General features: G+C 40.8%; 1 protein-coding gene across 1 annotated transcript; it reads right to left on the bottom strand.

The window, feature by feature from the left end:
• Positions 1-1,281: 1,281 nt before the first annotated feature.
• Positions 1,282-18,639, bottom strand: LOC148500815 (vascular cell adhesion protein 1-like). Its single transcript, XM_088451295.1, has 13 exons — positions 18,372-18,639; positions 17,737-18,012; positions 15,988-16,326; positions 14,830-15,099; positions 14,179-14,445; positions 13,280-13,534; positions 11,769-12,035; positions 11,033-11,299; positions 10,481-10,747; positions 9,558-9,824; positions 8,635-8,901; positions 7,712-7,978; positions 1,282-4,714 (listed from the first exon to the last, which is right to left on the bottom strand). The coding sequence occupies exons 1-13, from the start codon at positions 18,436-18,438 to the stop codon at positions 4,557-4,559; spliced, it is 3,234 nt and encodes a 1,077-aa protein (XP_088307421.1). The 5' UTR covers positions 18,439-18,639; the 3' UTR covers positions 1,282-4,556.
• Between the last annotated feature and the right edge of the window lie 228 nt (positions 18,640-18,867).

The following is an 18,867-nucleotide window of genomic DNA, read 5'->3' as shown; positions in this document are numbered from 1 at the left end:
TTTCTTGGCCCAATGTTCTAAAGTGAAAATCACCCAAAAAGCCAAAACCGACCTTTAGTAAATTACTCACAGAACTGGGTGCTAAAGATCTTAAGATCTAAAACTGCTTGCTGTATAAAAGCTATCTCTGTCCACTGACTGAAACATCTTCCACAGTCACAATACATGCAGCGATGTTCCACTGTTATAAAAATAATAAATAACTAGGGTATCCTGGCAGTAACTGCCTTAGTTATGGAGGATATTATGGCTATTAGTTACTGAAGGTATTAAGGAGATAATGAGTCCGTAATTTGAGGGTATTTGTCATAAAGAGCTCAACTAAAAATGGTAGAACCCTTTGGTCAACGAAACCTTTCCATTGTGACAGCAGTCTGAAAAATGGCCATTAATCTCCTATACCAAGACGTGTAGGGCACCACAGGTCACACATTGCACATCCAAAGAGTAGTGTTGTGGCGAATATATATTGTCCAATTCAAGTGGCATATCAGTTGATCTTGTTATACCTTCTTTAAGATATTTAAAGTTAAGGTTTCCTGTATGGTTTCCACCACGTCGACGTCCTTGAGGCCGGCCACTAGGCATGTTTGGTGTAAACAATGCGAGGTGAAGTGAATAATGAAATAACACAGCAGTCAATGATTGAGGTCCCCCCAAGAAACACTGATATATGCGGCTGCAAATAACTATCACATTTTGCAGACCACCCAGCAGGTAACAAGCTCCAGGTCATCCAGCAGGTGCACAGGGAGAGTTCACCAACTGTCACATTTTCCAGAGCACAACATTGATGCATTGTAAATGGTAAATGGCGGGTGGACGTTTTGCCACATAACTCTGAAACAAAGTAACCAATTATTACAACGCCAATATATTTCTGCAACTCTACGGACCAAGACCTTTAATTTGGCATCATAGCTCCTGAAAATCTGTCGCTGTGATGCAGCTTTCAGGCGTGCATGTGACCACCATCCTTGAGCTGCATTGACTACGCATGCATTGCTCTACTGCTAGATCGTCAGGGAGGTGAGTGAAAAACCTCACTCTCCCTGCCTTCAGCGAACAGATGGAGGGTTGCCCTTAAACCCACTAGCTTTTGCTAGGTTGGTAATCCTATTCCCTAGAACAAATAAAGTTTGCAGAGCATAAATTCCTGCAAACTACTGTTTTGTACCGCAAGACAATCAATGCATTAGAAATTAATCAACAAACCACATTTAAAAAGCATCACATTTTAATTGAAATATTTTCTTTCATAATAAACAATATAATGTGTGAACCAAACATAACAGGTTTTAAACATAAGAGCTTATAAAAATATAGACTATAAGAAAACCACATTAGTCATTTTCAATTTTAAAACTGGAGACATCTATAAAGAACAGTGGTGCTGATTCAGCATTGCAGGCAATGTAATGCTGAACGCAGATTCCTGATTATCAAGTGTGCAGAATGGGTCCTGCGTAATCGCACGCAGCTCCTTCAATGCCACTGCCTGTTTGACAGGTAGAGGCATTTAAGGGGCGGTGCAGGGGCGGGGTTGGCCTTTGTTTCCGGAAATGGGGGCATGTCCGTCCCGTTTTCCGGGAGTGGCAAGGCCAGGGACTACGTCGACGGATGCAGTTTCCTGGCCTCGCAAGCCGGCCAGCCTGAGTAAGCTGAGGCTTACTTAGCTGGCAAGAGGCCCGGCGCCATCCACCATTGTGACCATCGACCACCGATGGTCGAAATGGTGATCCCAGCCTGCGACCTCAATCACAGTGCTGGGATCGCATATGAAGCAGAGGGTGTCATATACCTCCTGCTGCATTTCCATATTTGCAAGGGCGGAATTGCAAAGCCGCCAGCGTGCATACATCATATTCTATAGCCAGCGTGCAGCTTTGCAATTCCGTCCGATGCTGAATCACCCCCAGTGCCCACTAGATGCAAGTAACACCATGATTGCCTACTCTCAGGGAACCTGCGGAAGGCTACCGATTTTTTTGGTAGCCTCCTGCACCACCAGAAGAGTAGGCACCCCTCCAGCATCCCGCCCACTTCCTAGTGAAGTGGGCAGAATAGGGTAAATAATACCGGCAATCCGCAGATCTGTGAGGTGAGGGCGTGGCCTAATGGTGCAATTCTATGATAATGACGCAAGTAGTCTAGCCTCCAGCATTGCCCTACTGCGTCTCCTTTCCAGGCTCCTCCCGGGGAGGAAATTACTATGGTAGTCAAGTATGATGTTGTGAAGAATACAAGTAATATAGAAACAAAGCATGCTGTTAAACATCCAGTGAGTGTAAAAGTACTACTATAATCTCTGGAAAAATCTGCAATGCTGGCTAAATGTGCAGTCAGTGTTTATAGGGACAGCTTAAAAATTGCATCCTGGACATTTCTTATTTATCTTTAATCTCTATTCTATTGATTTTAAACAGTTGATTGGATCTAACTGTATAGTTGTTGGTTATAGACATGTGAATGCATAATGCAAAATTTAGTGTTATTTTATTCATAGCAGTGCAAACAGCAAATGCGATGCTAGGCTATACATAAAGCACTACTGCTGGCAAATACACTCAAACAGTGCAGGATATTCACAATATGTAATATATCCGGCAACAGATCATATGAAAATGGTTTAACCACTGTATGGGTCATATGAAGTACAACCGCTAGCTGCCATGCACAGGATGGCCCTGCCGCTAGTAAATTCACTAATATGCTTAGTAAACAATTTTCCTTCCGATGGGAGAAACTTTGGAGTCAGATTTTGATTGACCATTTTATCTCCTATTGTTTTACTTTTATCCCATTCAAGCAAAACATTCCTAAGTGGCTAAAAAGCTCTTTATACAAGTAAATGATTGCTTAATAGGCCCTTCTGGTAGTAAACACAATATTCCTCTCGTTACTGCGACGTACATTATTTGCAATTGAACAGTGCGCAGAGAAGACTCTGGCAGTGCGTCACAGTACACAGCACCTGCTCATATCTGTGGGAAACTGCTGAAAGCACCATTCCCCAGTAATTTCTCTACAGGGCATGTGAATATCACAAGGAAAACTGCCTGCGCTATTTTCCAGGTATTTTCTGTAGCAGCAGCAAAAAGGTGAATATAGACAATGAACCTGATGCAGAGTTTTTTGCAAAGCCGATAATCACGCAGATCGAGCTATTGTTTGCCATTATGCATGCGCGAAAGCCACATTGCCCACGCGCAGCAATTGCATCGCGATTATGCTCACATAGAGAAAAAAACAGCGAAGTGAGTGACAGGTAGTCAGTGTTTGGGGATGTTAACGAGTGGGGTGGTCAGGAAAATGCAGGTGAGTTGGACCGTCTAAACGCTGTTTAATAGGCGTGCATAAATGATCCATTGCGATCTCCTTCACAGCATGAGACCTCTGTGCTTGTCAGGAGAACTGCAGAGTTTGCGGCTGGTCAGCCTTGACTTACATGTTGCGTGACTGTCCGATGTGCATCGATGTTACCGATTTTGCATGTCGTCGGATGGATATGAGAAGGCAGCAGTGGGCGCCCCTATGCTCGGCTGTGCTTTGGAAGGCATTAGCATATTTCAGCAACTGCGATCCGTGAGAGAATGCAGTTGCGATTGCATTAGCGTAAATCCCAGAATCAGGCTCAATGTGCGCAGGGAGAGCACCCCTGGTAAATGCCTAAATCTTAAGACATTCCAGACAGAATTTTTTGTTGACTAGAATTATCTAGTTTGGTTTTATTTCATGAAATGATGCCAAAGTGCACAGTTTCTGGAAATATTGTACACATTATCCTTGCCAGATGGACACTGAAAGTCATAGGATATTCCTATATGCACCATTTGGATATAATGACTGCATCAGTTCAAAATAATTTCAGGTCCTCCCAGAAATCTGCCAGTGAAATGATGTATTGTTCCTTTGCTCTCACTTTGACAAAATCCCTTTTCTTTTGGGTTTACCAATTACTTAGTTCACTCTTTTCATTGCCCAACAAAAGATCAGAAGAGCTACAGCTATGCTGAAGGAGAACAGCCAAATTAACATGTATGACACGTAACACATCTCTACCACAAGTACACGAGCACACTAACAGGACAATTACGAACAATGTGCCTAAAATAATAGTAACTATAAATATGAGCAGCTTTCAGACACTAAAATAATGACAATCATGCACGCACACGCACACGCACACGTACACACACCATAGAAAGTCTAAGTGCAAATCTAAGTGCAGACATTGTTTTTGCACACACTAAGATCCATCCAGTTTAAGTCAAGATAGTTGTTGTTGTCCTTTAACACAGTCTTTCAGTCTTTTTTGTTTGACAGGCAGAATATCTGGATTACTATGGTTTAGCATCCAGGTTCTCCATATGTACCAGAAGGCAAAGCTCTGGGCAGCACAAGCTTGTTTTGAATTCATTCACAGAGGAACTCTTATAGCACATAGCTTGCCAGAACTGGCCTTTCTTGTGCTATAGCTGGTGGTCCTATGTAACATAAATACACTGTTCCATAGCAGCACATAAAGATGTCCATTAAAACCTACATGTGTAATGTCACACTTTGCTTCTCAAGGCTTTCACCAGGCTGTAGGATCCTTGCACCTTTGCTTGCTTGAGAAGATAAATGACTGCCCCAATAATGCCAGCTGACACAAAGGCAACAGATCCAATGATCACTGAGATGGGGTTAAATTTTGGTCTCTGTTGCTGTTCTGCAAAGGAGACAAGGAGGGGGATGGTTAGAGAGGGATTGACAGGAACAGGGCTAAGGGACAAAGTGATGAATGCATTTATAAGACACAACAGATGCTGGTTCTATAGACAGAATGTCAGGTCATCTTCAGCAGTTGTATATAGTATGAGAATCTGTGCAGGTGCAAGTACACAGACCCAGAATAGGCAATTTGCACATTTACAAAATATCTTCTAAGAAAATAAAGTGGCATTTTTAAAGATTTAGAAAGATAAAGCTATAAGTAATCAATTGTATATTTGAAGAAAGTTTAATTTTAGTTATGCCATAGTGAAGGAGGAAACTTGCAGCAATTTGACAGAGGCTTGGATTAGTACAGTAGCTCACCATAAGGAACAATGATATGTTTCAAGCTTGATTACCAGATAGATTGTCAACATCTGAATAGATTTTGCAAATATAATTTGCTGCAGAACAATTGCATCTAAAGGCCCCCATACATCAGCAATTAATTTCAGCAATTGTGCAATTTGCAATCTTGTGTATAATCTTTCCCTTTTTCAATCGATTGTGGCAATTCTGCAATCTGCAATCGATTGAAAAAGGGAAAGATTTTTATACACAATCGATTGCAAATTGCACAATTGCTGATGTATGGGGACTTAAGCCTATCTTATGTGGGACTGTCTAAACAGCTTTGGTTCACCACACTGTAGTGGTGTAGTTAGAGGTTCAAAGACACTGGTACAAAATCTGTGCCACCCCACCCCAGGATGTATAAAGCTGGGGACACAACTAAAACAGATCCAGTGATCTGCATATATATCTGCAGATGATGGTTGTTCATACACGAAAAATCATCAACTTGCCGCTGGTCCTGCTGGCGTCAGCTGCAAGTGTATGGGTGGTTGGCTGATGGACAGATATATCTGACATATGCACAGGTATATCGCTGGTACACACTGGCCGACGGGCACATGATATATTGGCCAATTAATTATATATATATATGTCAGTGTGTACCCAGCTTAACACCAGTGTGACCTGCTTAGCAAATATAGATTCTTTCAGGAATGCTGTGCAGTAATGTCTTTGCACAGTATTCTCAATTTAGAACAATCACTATAGGACAAAAGTAGTAGCTATCGGGTTTCTGAAGGTTTAGGAGAGTTAGCACTTTAAAATGTTTATTACGGTAAAGTCAGGTTGGTTTTGCCTAAATAAACATTGCCATTTTAAATTAAATGTAAATACAATGAAGCCACTGGATGGTGAAGGGTGATATTATAAACAAATTAATAACCTTTAACATTATTCCGCTCATTTACTCCATTACTATTACTCCAACTCACATATGATTTTCAATTCAACCCCTCAAAAACATCAATATTGTTTTTAATATAATTTTATTCAAATTGTAACACACATCCTTTATACAGTATATCACACCAAACTCTACTCCCTTTATTGACTACCTACCACCTATACATGGTGTTGCCCAATAGAAGCCTATAGGCTTCTTTTCACCTTCTTCTGTGAGAGGGATCCAATCGGATCCCTCATAAACCTGGAAGACCCCTCTTAGCAAAGAACAGGACTTTTTTGAAGAGCTGCCCTTTGCGATTTTAATCGCAATTCTAGGTACATACTGGCTTTATTAACACCGGCATGTACCCAATAAATGGCAGAATGTACCGCATCCAAAATGTGATGCGTAGTACAGTAGTACATCCTGTCCTGAGTCTGTAGTGAACAGATTATTTTCCAGAACATCAAAAGTCAACCTGTTAATGTACTTTGCATTGTGTTTCCATCTTTAAATGATCTGTACAATAACATAAACCATAGACTATAAGAATAAACAATAATAATTGCATTTTGTACACAGAAAAATAATAATTGTTTTATGTAAATGTTGCCATTGAAAAACTGGAACATTTATAGGGACATAACATTCCAGGTGCAATGCTTTAAAACCTGGCACTGTCCCTTATTCTTAAGGAGAGTTGAAAACGATGAATTATTTTACATGACAAAAAGTTTTATTTATTTATTTTTGTGCATAGGAGTGACAGTCATATTTTAATAGAGAAAACTATAAAAATGGGAAAAAAAACAGCTTGGTAAATGAAATTAGTCCATTGGTTCTATATTGCAGTAGACTAAGACGCCCTTTGTGAATAAGATGTTATACACAGTTCAATAGTTGTTTTCTAATGAGTTTTTTTAGTCTGAAGTTCTATAACAATTTTATGGCTTCCTGTGTGAGTTTTACTGTTACGTGATACTTACTAAGTTATTGCTGTTACTAATTCTAATGAAAATCAAGGAAATTATTGTATTAATAGCACTTAACCTTGTCCCTGAAAAGTGAGATAACACATAAACTATTTCCTTTTCTTCTCATCTGTAACAACAATACTGATGCCCAGGAAAAACATTGCATTACCTATCCTCCAGGTATGTAAAGTAGATCCTTTCAATAGGTGTAGATTAGCTCAAACACTTAAAATTAAATTCTGTTAACATTTCAACCAAATACATGCGCACTGGCATCACAAGGGGGGTGCGGAGGGTGCGGGCCGTCCCCGGGTGTCACCAGCCGAGGGGTGACACCAAAGTACTACCTCCCCGCATTACAGGCAGCACTTGGCTCCTAGCACAGCGAGGGAGCCAGCACTTCACACAGGCTGGTCCCCGGGGGCAGTCTGCACCTTCGGCACCCTCGGTTTTAAAAAAAACGGGGGGGTTCAGGCCGTGAGGCCACGCCCCCCCACACGAGACCACGCCCCTTATTCACTGCGCAGAATACAGCCTCCCCATTCTTGCCCGCACCCGGTGCAATGCGAGGTAGGGACGCCACTGTACTTGCAATTAGATTATTTTCAAGTTTTTGTGTAAGTTGAAGTTAAAGAAAAAAATAAACACTAAAAGAGACAGTGAGAAACTCCAGATCAGTAGTTTACTGAAACTCCCTAATCTACTCTATATTTAGTATTTCTTATGATGGCCTTACCTTGTACAGTCAGAGGGGTCTCTGCTGTTTGCTGTCCAGCCACATTTTTGGATTCACAGATGTATGTCCCTTTGTCACCCACTCCAGTATGTGAAATGTTGTACTGTCCACTCTCTGATTCCAAGTCTATGAGGCCATTTTCTGTCCTGATCTTCAGCACCAGCATGGGGGCAGGAGAAGCTTCTGAGGTGCACGTTATGTGTACAGAGTCTCCCTCTCTCACAACCGGAGATGGCGTGATGTTTATATAAGTGTTCTTGGGTGGAACTGTTTAATAACAAAAAAGAGTAACAAAACTTTGTTAACACTGTTGCCCATGAATCAAATTGCATTACATATCCTCCAGGTATGTAGTGTAGATCTTTTTTATAGATGTTGATCAGCTCATAAATATAAAATGAATTAAATTGTGTTACCATTTTAACCAAATACTTGTGATTAGATTATTTTCAAGTTTTTGTATAAGTTGAGTTACAAAAAGAAGAAAATATCTAAAAATTAAAGTAAGAAACCCCTGGATGTGTAGTATAACTAACTAATCTATGTCAAGCAGGTCCATAATTAGCTATGGGCGACTGGTGCCGTCCCACAGAGCACAGAGGCTCTCTGGGTGGAATCGCCGCCACCCAACAGCCATTACACCTGGGTAGCAGTGTGCCCAGGACAGCACCCTGCAGCCAGGATTGCCGCTGCAGTACCCATGGGGCGTCCTGTGGACGCTCCAGACAGGAACCATGCACACTATTGCAGCCGATCGGTTATCCTGAGAATGTCTGACTAGCGCTACACTTACCAGAGCTGCCAAGCACGCCCCGTTTGCGTGATGTCATGAGGTCACGCGCGCTCAGTGGGTGGTGCCGGCACAGGTTGCTTATGTGCCCAGTTACGACTCTGATGTCAAGTATTTCGTATGATGGCCTTACCTTGTACAGTCAGAGGGGTCTCTGCTATTTGATGTCCAGCCACATTTTTAGATTCACAGATGTATGTCCCTATGTGACCGACTTCAGCATGTGAAATGCTGTACTGTCCACTCTCTGATTCCAACTCTATGAGGCCATTTTCTGTCCTGATCTTCAGCACCAGCATGGGGGCAGGAGAAGCTTCTGAGGTGCACGTTATGTGTACAGAGTCTCCCTCTCTCACAACCGGAGATGGCGTGATGTTTATATAAGTGTTCTTGGGTGGAACTGTTTAATAACAAAAAAGAGTAACAAAACTTTGTTAACACTGTTGCCCATGAATCAAATTGCATTACATATCCTCCAGGTATGTAGTGTAGATCTTTTTTATAGATGTTGATCAGCTCATAAATATAAAATGAATTAAATTGTGTTACCATTTTAACCAAATACTTGTGATTAGATTATTTTCAAGTTTTTGTATAAGTTGAGTTACAAAAAGAAGAAAATATCTAAAAATTAAAGTAAGAAACCCCTGGATGTGTAGTATAACTAACTAATCTATGTCAAGCAGGTCCATAATTAGCTATGGGCGACTGGTGCCGTCCCACAGAGCACAGAGGCTCTCTGGGTGGAATCGCCGCCACCCAACAGCCATTACACCTGGGTAGCAGTGTGCCCAGGACAGCACCCTGCAGCCAGGATTGCCGCTGCAGTACCCATGGGGCGTCCTGTGGACGCTCCAGACAGGAACCATGCACACTATTGCAGCCGATCGGTTATCCTGAGAATGTCTGACTAGCGCTACACTTACCAGAGCTGCCAAGCATGCCCCGTTTGCGTGATGTCATGAGGTCACGCGCGCTCAGTGGGTGGTGCCGGCACAGGTTGCTGATGTGCCCAGTTACGACTCCTATGTCAAGTATTTCGTATGATGGCCTTACCTTGTACAGTCAGAGGGGTCTCTGCTATTTGATGTCCAGCCACATTTTTAGATTCACAGATGTATGTCCCTATGTGACCGACTTCAGCATGTGAAATGCTGTACTGTCCACTCTCTGATTCCAACTCTATGAGGCCATTTTCTGTCCTGATCTTCAGCACCAGCATGGGGGCAGGAGAAGCTTCTGAGGTGCACGTTATGTGTACAGAGTCTCCCTCTCTCACAACCGGAGATGGCGTGATGTTTATATAAGTGTTCTTGGGTGGAACTGTTTAATAACAAAAAAGAGTAACAAAACTTTGTTAACACTGTTGGCCATGAATCAAATTGCATTACATATCCTCCAGGTATGTAGTGTAGATCTTTTTTATAGATGTTGATCAGCTCATAAATATAAAATGAATTAAATTGTGTTACCATTTTAACAAAATACTTGTGATTAGATTATTTTCAAGTTTTTGTATAAGTTGAGTTACAAAAAGAAGAAAATATCTAAAAAATAAAGTAAGAAACCCCTGGATGTGTAGTATAACTAACTAATCTATGTCAAGCAGGGCCATAATTAGCTATGGGCGACTGGTGCCGTCCCACAGAGCACAAAGGCTCTGTGGGTGGAATTGCCGCCACCCAACAGCCATTATACCTGGCTAGCAGTGTGCCCAGGACAGCACCCTGCAGCCAGGATTGCCGCTGCAGTACCCATGGGGCATCCTGTGGACGCTCCAGACAGGAACCATGCACACTATTGCAGCCGATCGGGCATCCTGAGGATGTCTGGCTAGCGCTACACTTACCAGAGCTGCCAAGCATGCCCCGTTTGCGTAATGTCATGAGGTCACGCACGCTCAGTGGGTGGTGCCGGCACAGGTTGCTGATGTGCCCAGTTACGACTCCGATGTCAAGTATTTCGTACGATGTCCTTACCTTGTACAGTCAGAGGGGTCTCTACTATTTGCTGTCCAGCCACATTTTTAGATTCACAGATGTATGTCCCTATGTGACCGACTTCAGCATGTGAAATGCTGTACTGTCCACCCTCTGATTCCAACGCTATGAGGCCATTTTCTGTCCTGATCTTCAGCACCAGAATGGGGGCAGGAGAAGCTTCTGAGGTGCACGTTATGTGTACAGAGTCTCCCTTTCTTACAACCGGAGATGGTGTGATGGTTATATATGTGTTCTTGGGTGGAACTGTTAAGACAAAAACAGTAACAAAACTTTGTTAACACTGTTGCCCATGAAAAACCTTGCATTACATATTCTCCAGGTATGTAGAGTAGATCCATTCTATAGTTGTAGATCAGCTCATAAATATAAAATTAAAAGAAATTATGTTACCAATTCAACCACATACTTGTGATTAGATTATTTGAACATGTTTGTGTAAGTTGCAGCAAAAAAGGAAGAAAATAAGCATTAAAAGAGAAAGTAAGAGTCCCCCAGAGCTAGGTCTAGTATTTCTTATGGTGTCATTACCTTGTACAGTCAGAGAGGTCTCTGCTCTTTGCTGTCCTACCACATTTTTGGATTCACAGATGTATGTTCCTATGTCACCCGCTCCAGTATGTGAAATGTTGTACTGCCCACTTTCTGATTCCAACTCTATGAGGCCATTTTCTGTCCTGATCTTCAGCAACAGAATGGGGGCAGGAGAAGCTTCTGAGGTGCACGTTATGTGTACAGAGTCTCCTTCTCTTACAACCGGAGATGGTGTGATGGTTATATATGTGTTCTTTGGTGGAACTGTTTAAAGACAAAATAGTAACAAAACTTTGTTAACACTGTTGCCCATGAAAAACCTTGCATTACATATTTATTATTTATTAACAGTTTCTTACATAGCGCAGCATATTCCGTTGCGCTTTACAATTGTAAGCATTAATAGAACAAAACTGGGTAATAACAGACAGATATATAGGTAGGAAGGCCCTGCTTGCAAGCTTAGAATCTATAGCGCAAGCTTACAATCTACATATCCTCCAGGTATGTAGAGTAGATCCATTCTATAGGTGTAGATCAGCAGAAAAATATAAAATTGTATTAAATTGTGTTACCAATTCAACCACATACTTGTGATTAGATTATTAGAAAATATTTGTGTAAGTTGCAGTAAAAAAGGAATAAAATATGCACTAAAAGAGAAAGTAAGAAACCCCCAGAGGAGTAGTATAACTAACTAATCTAGGTCTAGTGTTTCTTATGGTGTTCTTACCTTGTACAGTCAGAAAGGTCTCTGCTATTTGCTGTCCAACCTCATTTTTGGATTCACAGATGTATGTCCCTATGTCACCGGTACCAGTATGTGAAATGTTGTACTGTCCACTCTCTGATTCCAACTCTATGAGGCCATTTTCTGTCCTGATCTTCAGCACCAGAATGGGGGCAGGAAATGCTTCTGAGGTGCACGTTATGTGTACAGAGTCTCCCTCTCTTACAACCGGAGATGGTGTGATGGTTATATATGTGTTCTTTGGTGGAACTGTTTAAAGACAAACATAGTAAGAAAACCTTGTTAACACTGTTGCCCTCTTTCACAACCGGAGATGGCGTGAATCTACTTTTGTGTTTTTTGGTGGAACTTTTAAAATTGTAATTACATTAATAACAAAATAAAATTACAAACAGAAACCAAAATATTTAACTTACACTTCTCAGTACTAGTTATTGACATGTTGTGATATACAGGGCTGGATGCTTCAAGGATCATTTTTCGGATGCGTGGCATCCCGCCAATGATCGCAGTCATACTGATGTTAAGTAACACTGTATGTATGATCATTTAAGCATATTCCGATGAGAGCTGTCCTTTGCGAGGTAAGGTCTTTCAGGTTTATGACCCGGGAGTCCCTCTGCATATGCACGAATGATGGCCAATGCATGCGCGAGCCATGGGAGACCCTGGGAGGGAACCTCACGAGGAAAACATTGCTTTCCGGTTCTTGCTGCATATGGGAAATGCGATCAAACCTCTGAAAACTGCATTTTCGGAGGTTTGACCACATTTTTCATCATAGTGCATCCCGCCCACAATATTTTTACTATTCATTATTCTGGTGGGCAATTAGACAGTTACATCAAACTATGGCCGGTATCCAATTAGCCCCCAAAATGCCGCCACTTATCGTTGATTTTTTTCGGGACCTCCTAGGTTCCCCAGTAAGTGCCCAGTTTTCACTGCCACCATTGCAAAGACACATAGGTCCTTGAACTTATCACAAATTTTATGTGTTTTCATGCGAAAATGGTAACCTTTTCAGATGAGAAAAACGGGAGCTAACTGGATAGCCCCAAAAAAACCATTGGGCAAAATCGCGAACATTTTTCAGAGCTATTTGGCTACCAGTCTGTGACTTTGATGCTTAAAAGGTCTATAGATTGTAAGCTTGTGAGCAGGGCCTTCCTACCTATATATATATGTCTGTTATTACCCAGTTTTGTTCTATTTATGTTTCCAATTGTAAAGCACAATGGAATGTGCTGTGCTATATAAGAAACTGTTAATAAATAAATTAAAAGGTTTTGTCTAACAAGCTGTTTTCACTCAGCACGAAAGCTGTATATCAGAGTGTTTTTCCTGCTGACTTTTATCAGGAAATCATCATTTAAAACAATCTTTGTAGGAAAAACAGAAGAAAAAACTCTTGTGTGACACCATCTCCTTTATTGTCTTTATTGGCACATTGACTTGTATTGAAAGTTATTATTAAGTTGTAGAATACCCACCTTGTACCCTGAGTTCCAGTGTGTCTTCTTGTCTCCCCAGTAAATTACTGGCTTGGCACTGGTAAATCCCACTAGTCACATTTGTTAATGTTACCACTGGACCATTAGAAAGGAGAACACTCTCACCCGACAATGAAAGTGTATACAGGGATATGTTGGGTTTGGGGTCTCCCTTAGAAACACAGGTCAGAGTGACTGTATCCCCCTCATTCACATCCATGGCAGAAGATGAAAGGACAGTTTCCCTGGGAGGATCTGCACAGACAGACAAAGAGCTTTTGTCTTCATAGATGTTTTGTACAGGTATTAGAGAAAAGCGTTATGGTACACACATATTACATGCACATATGGAAGAAATCATGTAAAACAGAGAATAGTGATTATGGTTAAAAACAACAAAGAATGGGAATTAACACAGAAATGTTTCTAAAAATTATTTAATTAAGTGTTGCCGCAAACGCTTTTATTAGTGTGAGGGCAGAAGAAAATGTTGGATGCCCATCAAAATAAAAAAGGGTTTTGCCACCCTTTCACCCAACAGTTGATAGTGTAACACCATTGGCTGTAACACAACTAGGAAACTGTGGGAAAGTCGAGGCCAGAGAGGGTGGCATGGGATTGGATGGGCAGGCAGAGCACCCCTATGTTTTCAGAAAACGCTGTGTCAGATATTTTTCAGTACACTGATCAGTCATTTTAGTATAGGGTCTGGTTCAAAAACGCTGTAACAACTTAAACGTAGGATTCTAGGTGATTTTTTGTTATAGATATGAACAACTATATGCAATAGCTGAATGTAAAGGATGCATTATGCCTTACTATGTATTACTATTGCTATAAGTGTGCGCTGCCAGATGTCACCAATCGCATCACCCCATAAATAATAGAAACAGACTTACATGTCACTGTGAGCGATTCCGATGTCTCAGCAAGTCCATACTGATTTTCAACTATACACCTGTATTCGGCAGTGTCAGCAGGATCGGCGGCTTTGATGGAGAATTTCCCTTCTTTGTCAAGAAGAAGAATTTCCCGGTCTTCTGACACCTTCCATAATGTAACATTTGTGTTTGTGTCACCATTTGCAAAGCACGTAATTGTAACAGCCTGTCCAGCTGTCACTGTGGCTCCTGGATGGATGGTTATCTTAGGGATTTCCGGGACACCTAAATAGGATCAAATCAATTTACTGTAAATGTTTGATAAACAATTATAGATAAGAACACAATGTGCTGGAACCCAGAACTGAGATAGCAAATGGGGCTTTGCTGCACATGCACCGGCCCCTGTACATGCTCATAAGGGTAGAAGGGGGCTGGGGAGCAGATGGATGTGTATTAGCCAGGTCCATGAGAATCACATTTACATGTCACTGTGGGCCTGATCTGCACAGATCCTGAAGCATTGGAGATCTGAGTAAACATTGGTTTAATGTAAATCTCTGAATCTGAATCAGGCCGTGATAAAAATAAAAAATATACATGATCCTACAATGCAGCGAGAACAATAGGTGGTGTTACACGGATATAATTCCTAGAGGAACATCTCACCTTGTACAGTTATCTCCACCTGTGAAGATGTTTCTCCTACATTGTTTTTTGCACAACAGATATAAACCCCACTGTCTTCTGGTTCTACACTGGAGAGAGTCAGTATCCCTTGTTCATCAGTGGGCATCTCCCGCTTCTTGCCATCAACAAGCCTCAACCACTGGATGTAAGCTTGGGATCCACTTTCAGAGCTGCACGCCAGAGATATTTCCTCACCAGCTCTCACAGTTGTGGATGGATGAAGTCTGATTTGGGGTTTTACTGGAGGGTCTGAAAATGAGGACAAAGAACTTTAAACAAATCTGACTTCTAGCTCTACAATCTGGCTACTCAGTGATACTCAGCTGTAGAGGTTGTATGGGAAGATTTCTGTTTCTGAGCTCATATTCTAAATTCCAAAGCATCTTCTAATGAACAGTATTTTATAAGACTTTTGCTGTATTTGTTATAATAAATTGTCATGCCGTTACACATAATGTTATTATATATTTTGTTTATAAGGCACCATATGGGTTCCGTAGTGCCATACAGATAACATTGGTCATGCTCATGTCCGCAAATAGAGACAAAATGTGAGACAGTGATCGCTCCTTAGTTAAGAACAAAATATTCTATTTAATCCTAATTATATTCTTATAGAGGAAAGAGTCCATATATGATGTAGTGTATTAAAATCTGTATTACTTAGTGAATAATATACATAAAATCACAGGAGTGTATATCATTAACATGTCAATGAGACTTCTAGAATGAGTCCATTGTTCGGTCTTTCTCCCATCTGCAGCACGTTGCCATAATAGGAGAGAGAGGTGCTTCTGTAGTATATGGTAACTGACAGCTTGACCGATGTGCTTTTCAGACACTGTATATGACTGTGTGTATAAAATGAGTGGCAGAGAGTCATGTCACACTAGCTGAAATGAGTTCAACCTGTATAAGATACCACAAGGACACAGCTTCTGCTGTCTGTCATGATGTGAAGGAAACAGTTTAATTATTACATGGGAGTGCAATAGAATGTTCACAAATGAATTTTACTTTCATGATTCATCTATGCAAATGTCAATATAGGGTTTTAGAGGTCTTTTGTAAATATATTTTTCTAGAGTACCTACCGCATTACCTACAAAAGAAAGACGTTGTAGCACTATTACTCACACATTAGCTTAAGGTCCATTGTTGTGTGCCTTCTTATAGGATCGATATCAACATCATCATCATCCTCATCATCCTGTAATGCCATTTCAGCCACACACTCAATCTTCTTTGCCTCGTAACTCTCCTCCAGCACTAAGTCATGGAAAAAGCTGATACTATTTATCTCCTGGTCATACTCAGCCAATTCTGCGCCATTATATTCCACCACTTCTTCAGTACCCAGCATTATCTTAGCAGACATCCTCACAGACGGATAGACGTTGGGGAGTGTACAGGTGATACGGGACTGTTCTCCCACCACAGACGATGAGATGTGTAGAATGGGATCGCTAGGAAAAGCTGTAACAGAACATTTAATGTGTTACAATACATATGATTAAGACATTGTTGAAGAACCATGTAAATATAAACATTTTGCTAATAAAATGTAATACAAAGCTCTATAATATGGCAGATACATTAATATATTTTGCTTTGCTGTATAATATTCCTTTTCTCTCTTAATTATTTATTTCTTTACTTATTTCATGAAATGTTTTACACACAAAGCTATTTATAACAGCTAATTAGTATGGACCCATTGAAATGAACACTCCATGAAAATGCATAAGAACAGTTGATATAAGATATATGGAACGTTAGTCCCACAATTCATGTTTAAAATTTTTTACATTTCAATGAATTATTGCACAATGCATAAGACACTACTGTGAATAACAGTAAGCAAAGTACAGGCAATAAATCCACAAAAGAGGATAATTATGCTAGGGTTAGTCAGTGCAGTCCATACACGACAATAAGGTATAGACACACTTTGTACAGTAAACAAATCATTAGTTCCACTTATTTATAATGTAAGAGAAGCAAAGCTGAGCGAACGCCTGTTTGAGCGGCGTTATCTATCGTGCGTGGATTTGTACTACGCTTGCTTCAGAAATGATCACATGCAAGTATGGAGCCATGCACTTTTTCACTACATCTACTCTTATGACTCGAGAGACGTAATGGGGGTAAGTGCAGGAAGGTTGCGTAATCAGACATACACATACTCCTGTTATGACTAGTAGCTTGCAGTAGACCCTTATTAGTGGAAATTATATAATAGAACAGTTGCACATTGTATTGATAATAACCTCTCTATGGGGTCTATTTACTAGCCTTGGTGATAGATGAATTGGGCGGATATAAAGTACCAACCAATCAGCTCCTGTCGCTGAAAAATGACAGTTAGGAGCTGGTTGGTTGGTATTTTATTTCCATCCATTTTATCTCCATCTAAGGCTTAGTAAATAGACCCCTATGTCGATACAGTTGGTCTATTGGAAATATTTTAGCAGCAGCCGCTAAGAAACTTACAATGTGGTGGATAAACACTGTACAATAGTAAAGACAGTGGTTGCTAAATCTATAACATCACTATGTAATTATTTTATTCTTTCAATACTGTAATGGCTCTTTCCCTAATACATCCACTGACCATGCCCATGTTTCACTTTTCTATGTCTCTTTCCTTCTATCCCCCTCGCTGCTCCTGACTTTATCATCTTACACAATATACCCATTCACATTATAAGATCTCCTTTTGCTATTCTCTATATTAAAAGCGCATTGACATCATCATGTATGCCACTGAGAAACACAATAATGACTGAGAACTAAACATTCTTAGAGGTTGTGCAACAGCTGTCATTAGTTCCAAAAACTCCAGCAAATAGTTTACTTTCCTTGTTACCTACATAAAACACTTACAGTAGACGATGATTTTGAAGTGCTTCTCTGGTGGTGCCTTATTGCAGGACACAGTACACCGATAGTATCCACTGCTCCCACTGCTGATCTTCATGGTCAGAGTTGACTTCTGCCCCACAGTGCTGACTGTGCCACTTAATGTATTGTCCACGAGGCTGGACCAGATGAAAGCAGGTTTCTCACATGTGCTGGCTTCACAAGTGATATGAATCTCTTCACCAATCTGAGCCCTGATGGTGGTACGATGAAGGTAAAGAGTGTAGTCTGTGGCAGAGGCTGTTTGAAAGGAAATATATAATATCAGATGCAGAAATTATACACATAGTATACATTTCACTATGACAGATCAGCAAGGTAAGAACCCTGATGGAGAAACACACTGAATGGGAAACATAGTTTTAATTCAGCTTTTAATTGCCATTTTAGTTGTATTTTGTGCTTGCCAATATTCCATAACAGAACACACGATCATAGCACTGTTCTCCCATAAACAATAGCATTAAGAGAGATATATTAAGCATCAATGTATCAAACAAATACAAAGTATGAGACACATTAATAACTCCATATTTAATGGTCACTTATGAAGAGAAGCCTTTGCCCTTTTGATATATAACCATGATGAAATATCTTACTATGCCTAAAGGTGATCTGTAGGAGAAATATCAGTGGGGTGATGGTTAGTAAATTGTTCCAAGACATGGTAGGGTCCGTCCAGCTGTAGCCTATGTTCTCTGTATTACTGTAGCTCTTTTGTATCCGTGGGTCTGAGATGGGTCCTAAAATTTTAGGTCCTGATTAGTTTATTAAAATCCCAGGAGTCTTATGTGAATCTGTGGTTCCAAGTTTTCTCTGGGGATGATCAGTGCCGTGGCTGAGATGGAGATCTCGCTTATCCTGGGCTCCCGTGCTACGCGATATGCATTACCAGTGATGTGACCCGTGCAGCAGACGCCCCTGCAGCTTTATATACTGGATTATTGGGATTCCCGTCGGGGAAACCACATGCTTTTCTTACATGATACAAGAACGAGTCACACTGCTGCCACCTGCTGGCAAAGAAGCCCAAATGTTACTGCAAGCTGAGACTCTTTTTCTATCTTCTATACCATATAATTTTTTTTTGTTTAA

This window comes from Taudactylus pleione, unplaced genomic scaffold, assembly GCF_031769625.1.
Source record: "Taudactylus pleione unplaced genomic scaffold, aTauple2 ptg000546l, whole genome shotgun sequence".
Lineage (NCBI taxonomy): Eukaryota > Metazoa > Chordata > Amphibia > Anura > Myobatrachidae > Taudactylus > Taudactylus pleione.
Note: the sequence above shows the minus strand (reverse complement) of the source record. Positions and strands in the feature narration are given on the sequence as shown.

Excerpts from the sequence above, each read along its gene's own strand:
- LOC148500815 (XM_088451295.1), bottom strand. The coding sequence starts at position 18,438 with ATGTCTTGGAACAATTTACTAACCATCACCCCACTGATATTTCTCCTA. Across the intron at positions 18,013-18,371 it reads ACAGATCACCTTTAGGCATA|CCTCTGCCACAGACTACACT; the intron begins GTAAGATATTTC and ends CCTTTCAAACAG. Across the intron at positions 10,748-11,032 it reads GACCTCTCTGACTGTACAAG|TTCCACCCAAGAACACATAT; the intron begins GTAATGACACCA and ends TTGTCTTAACAG.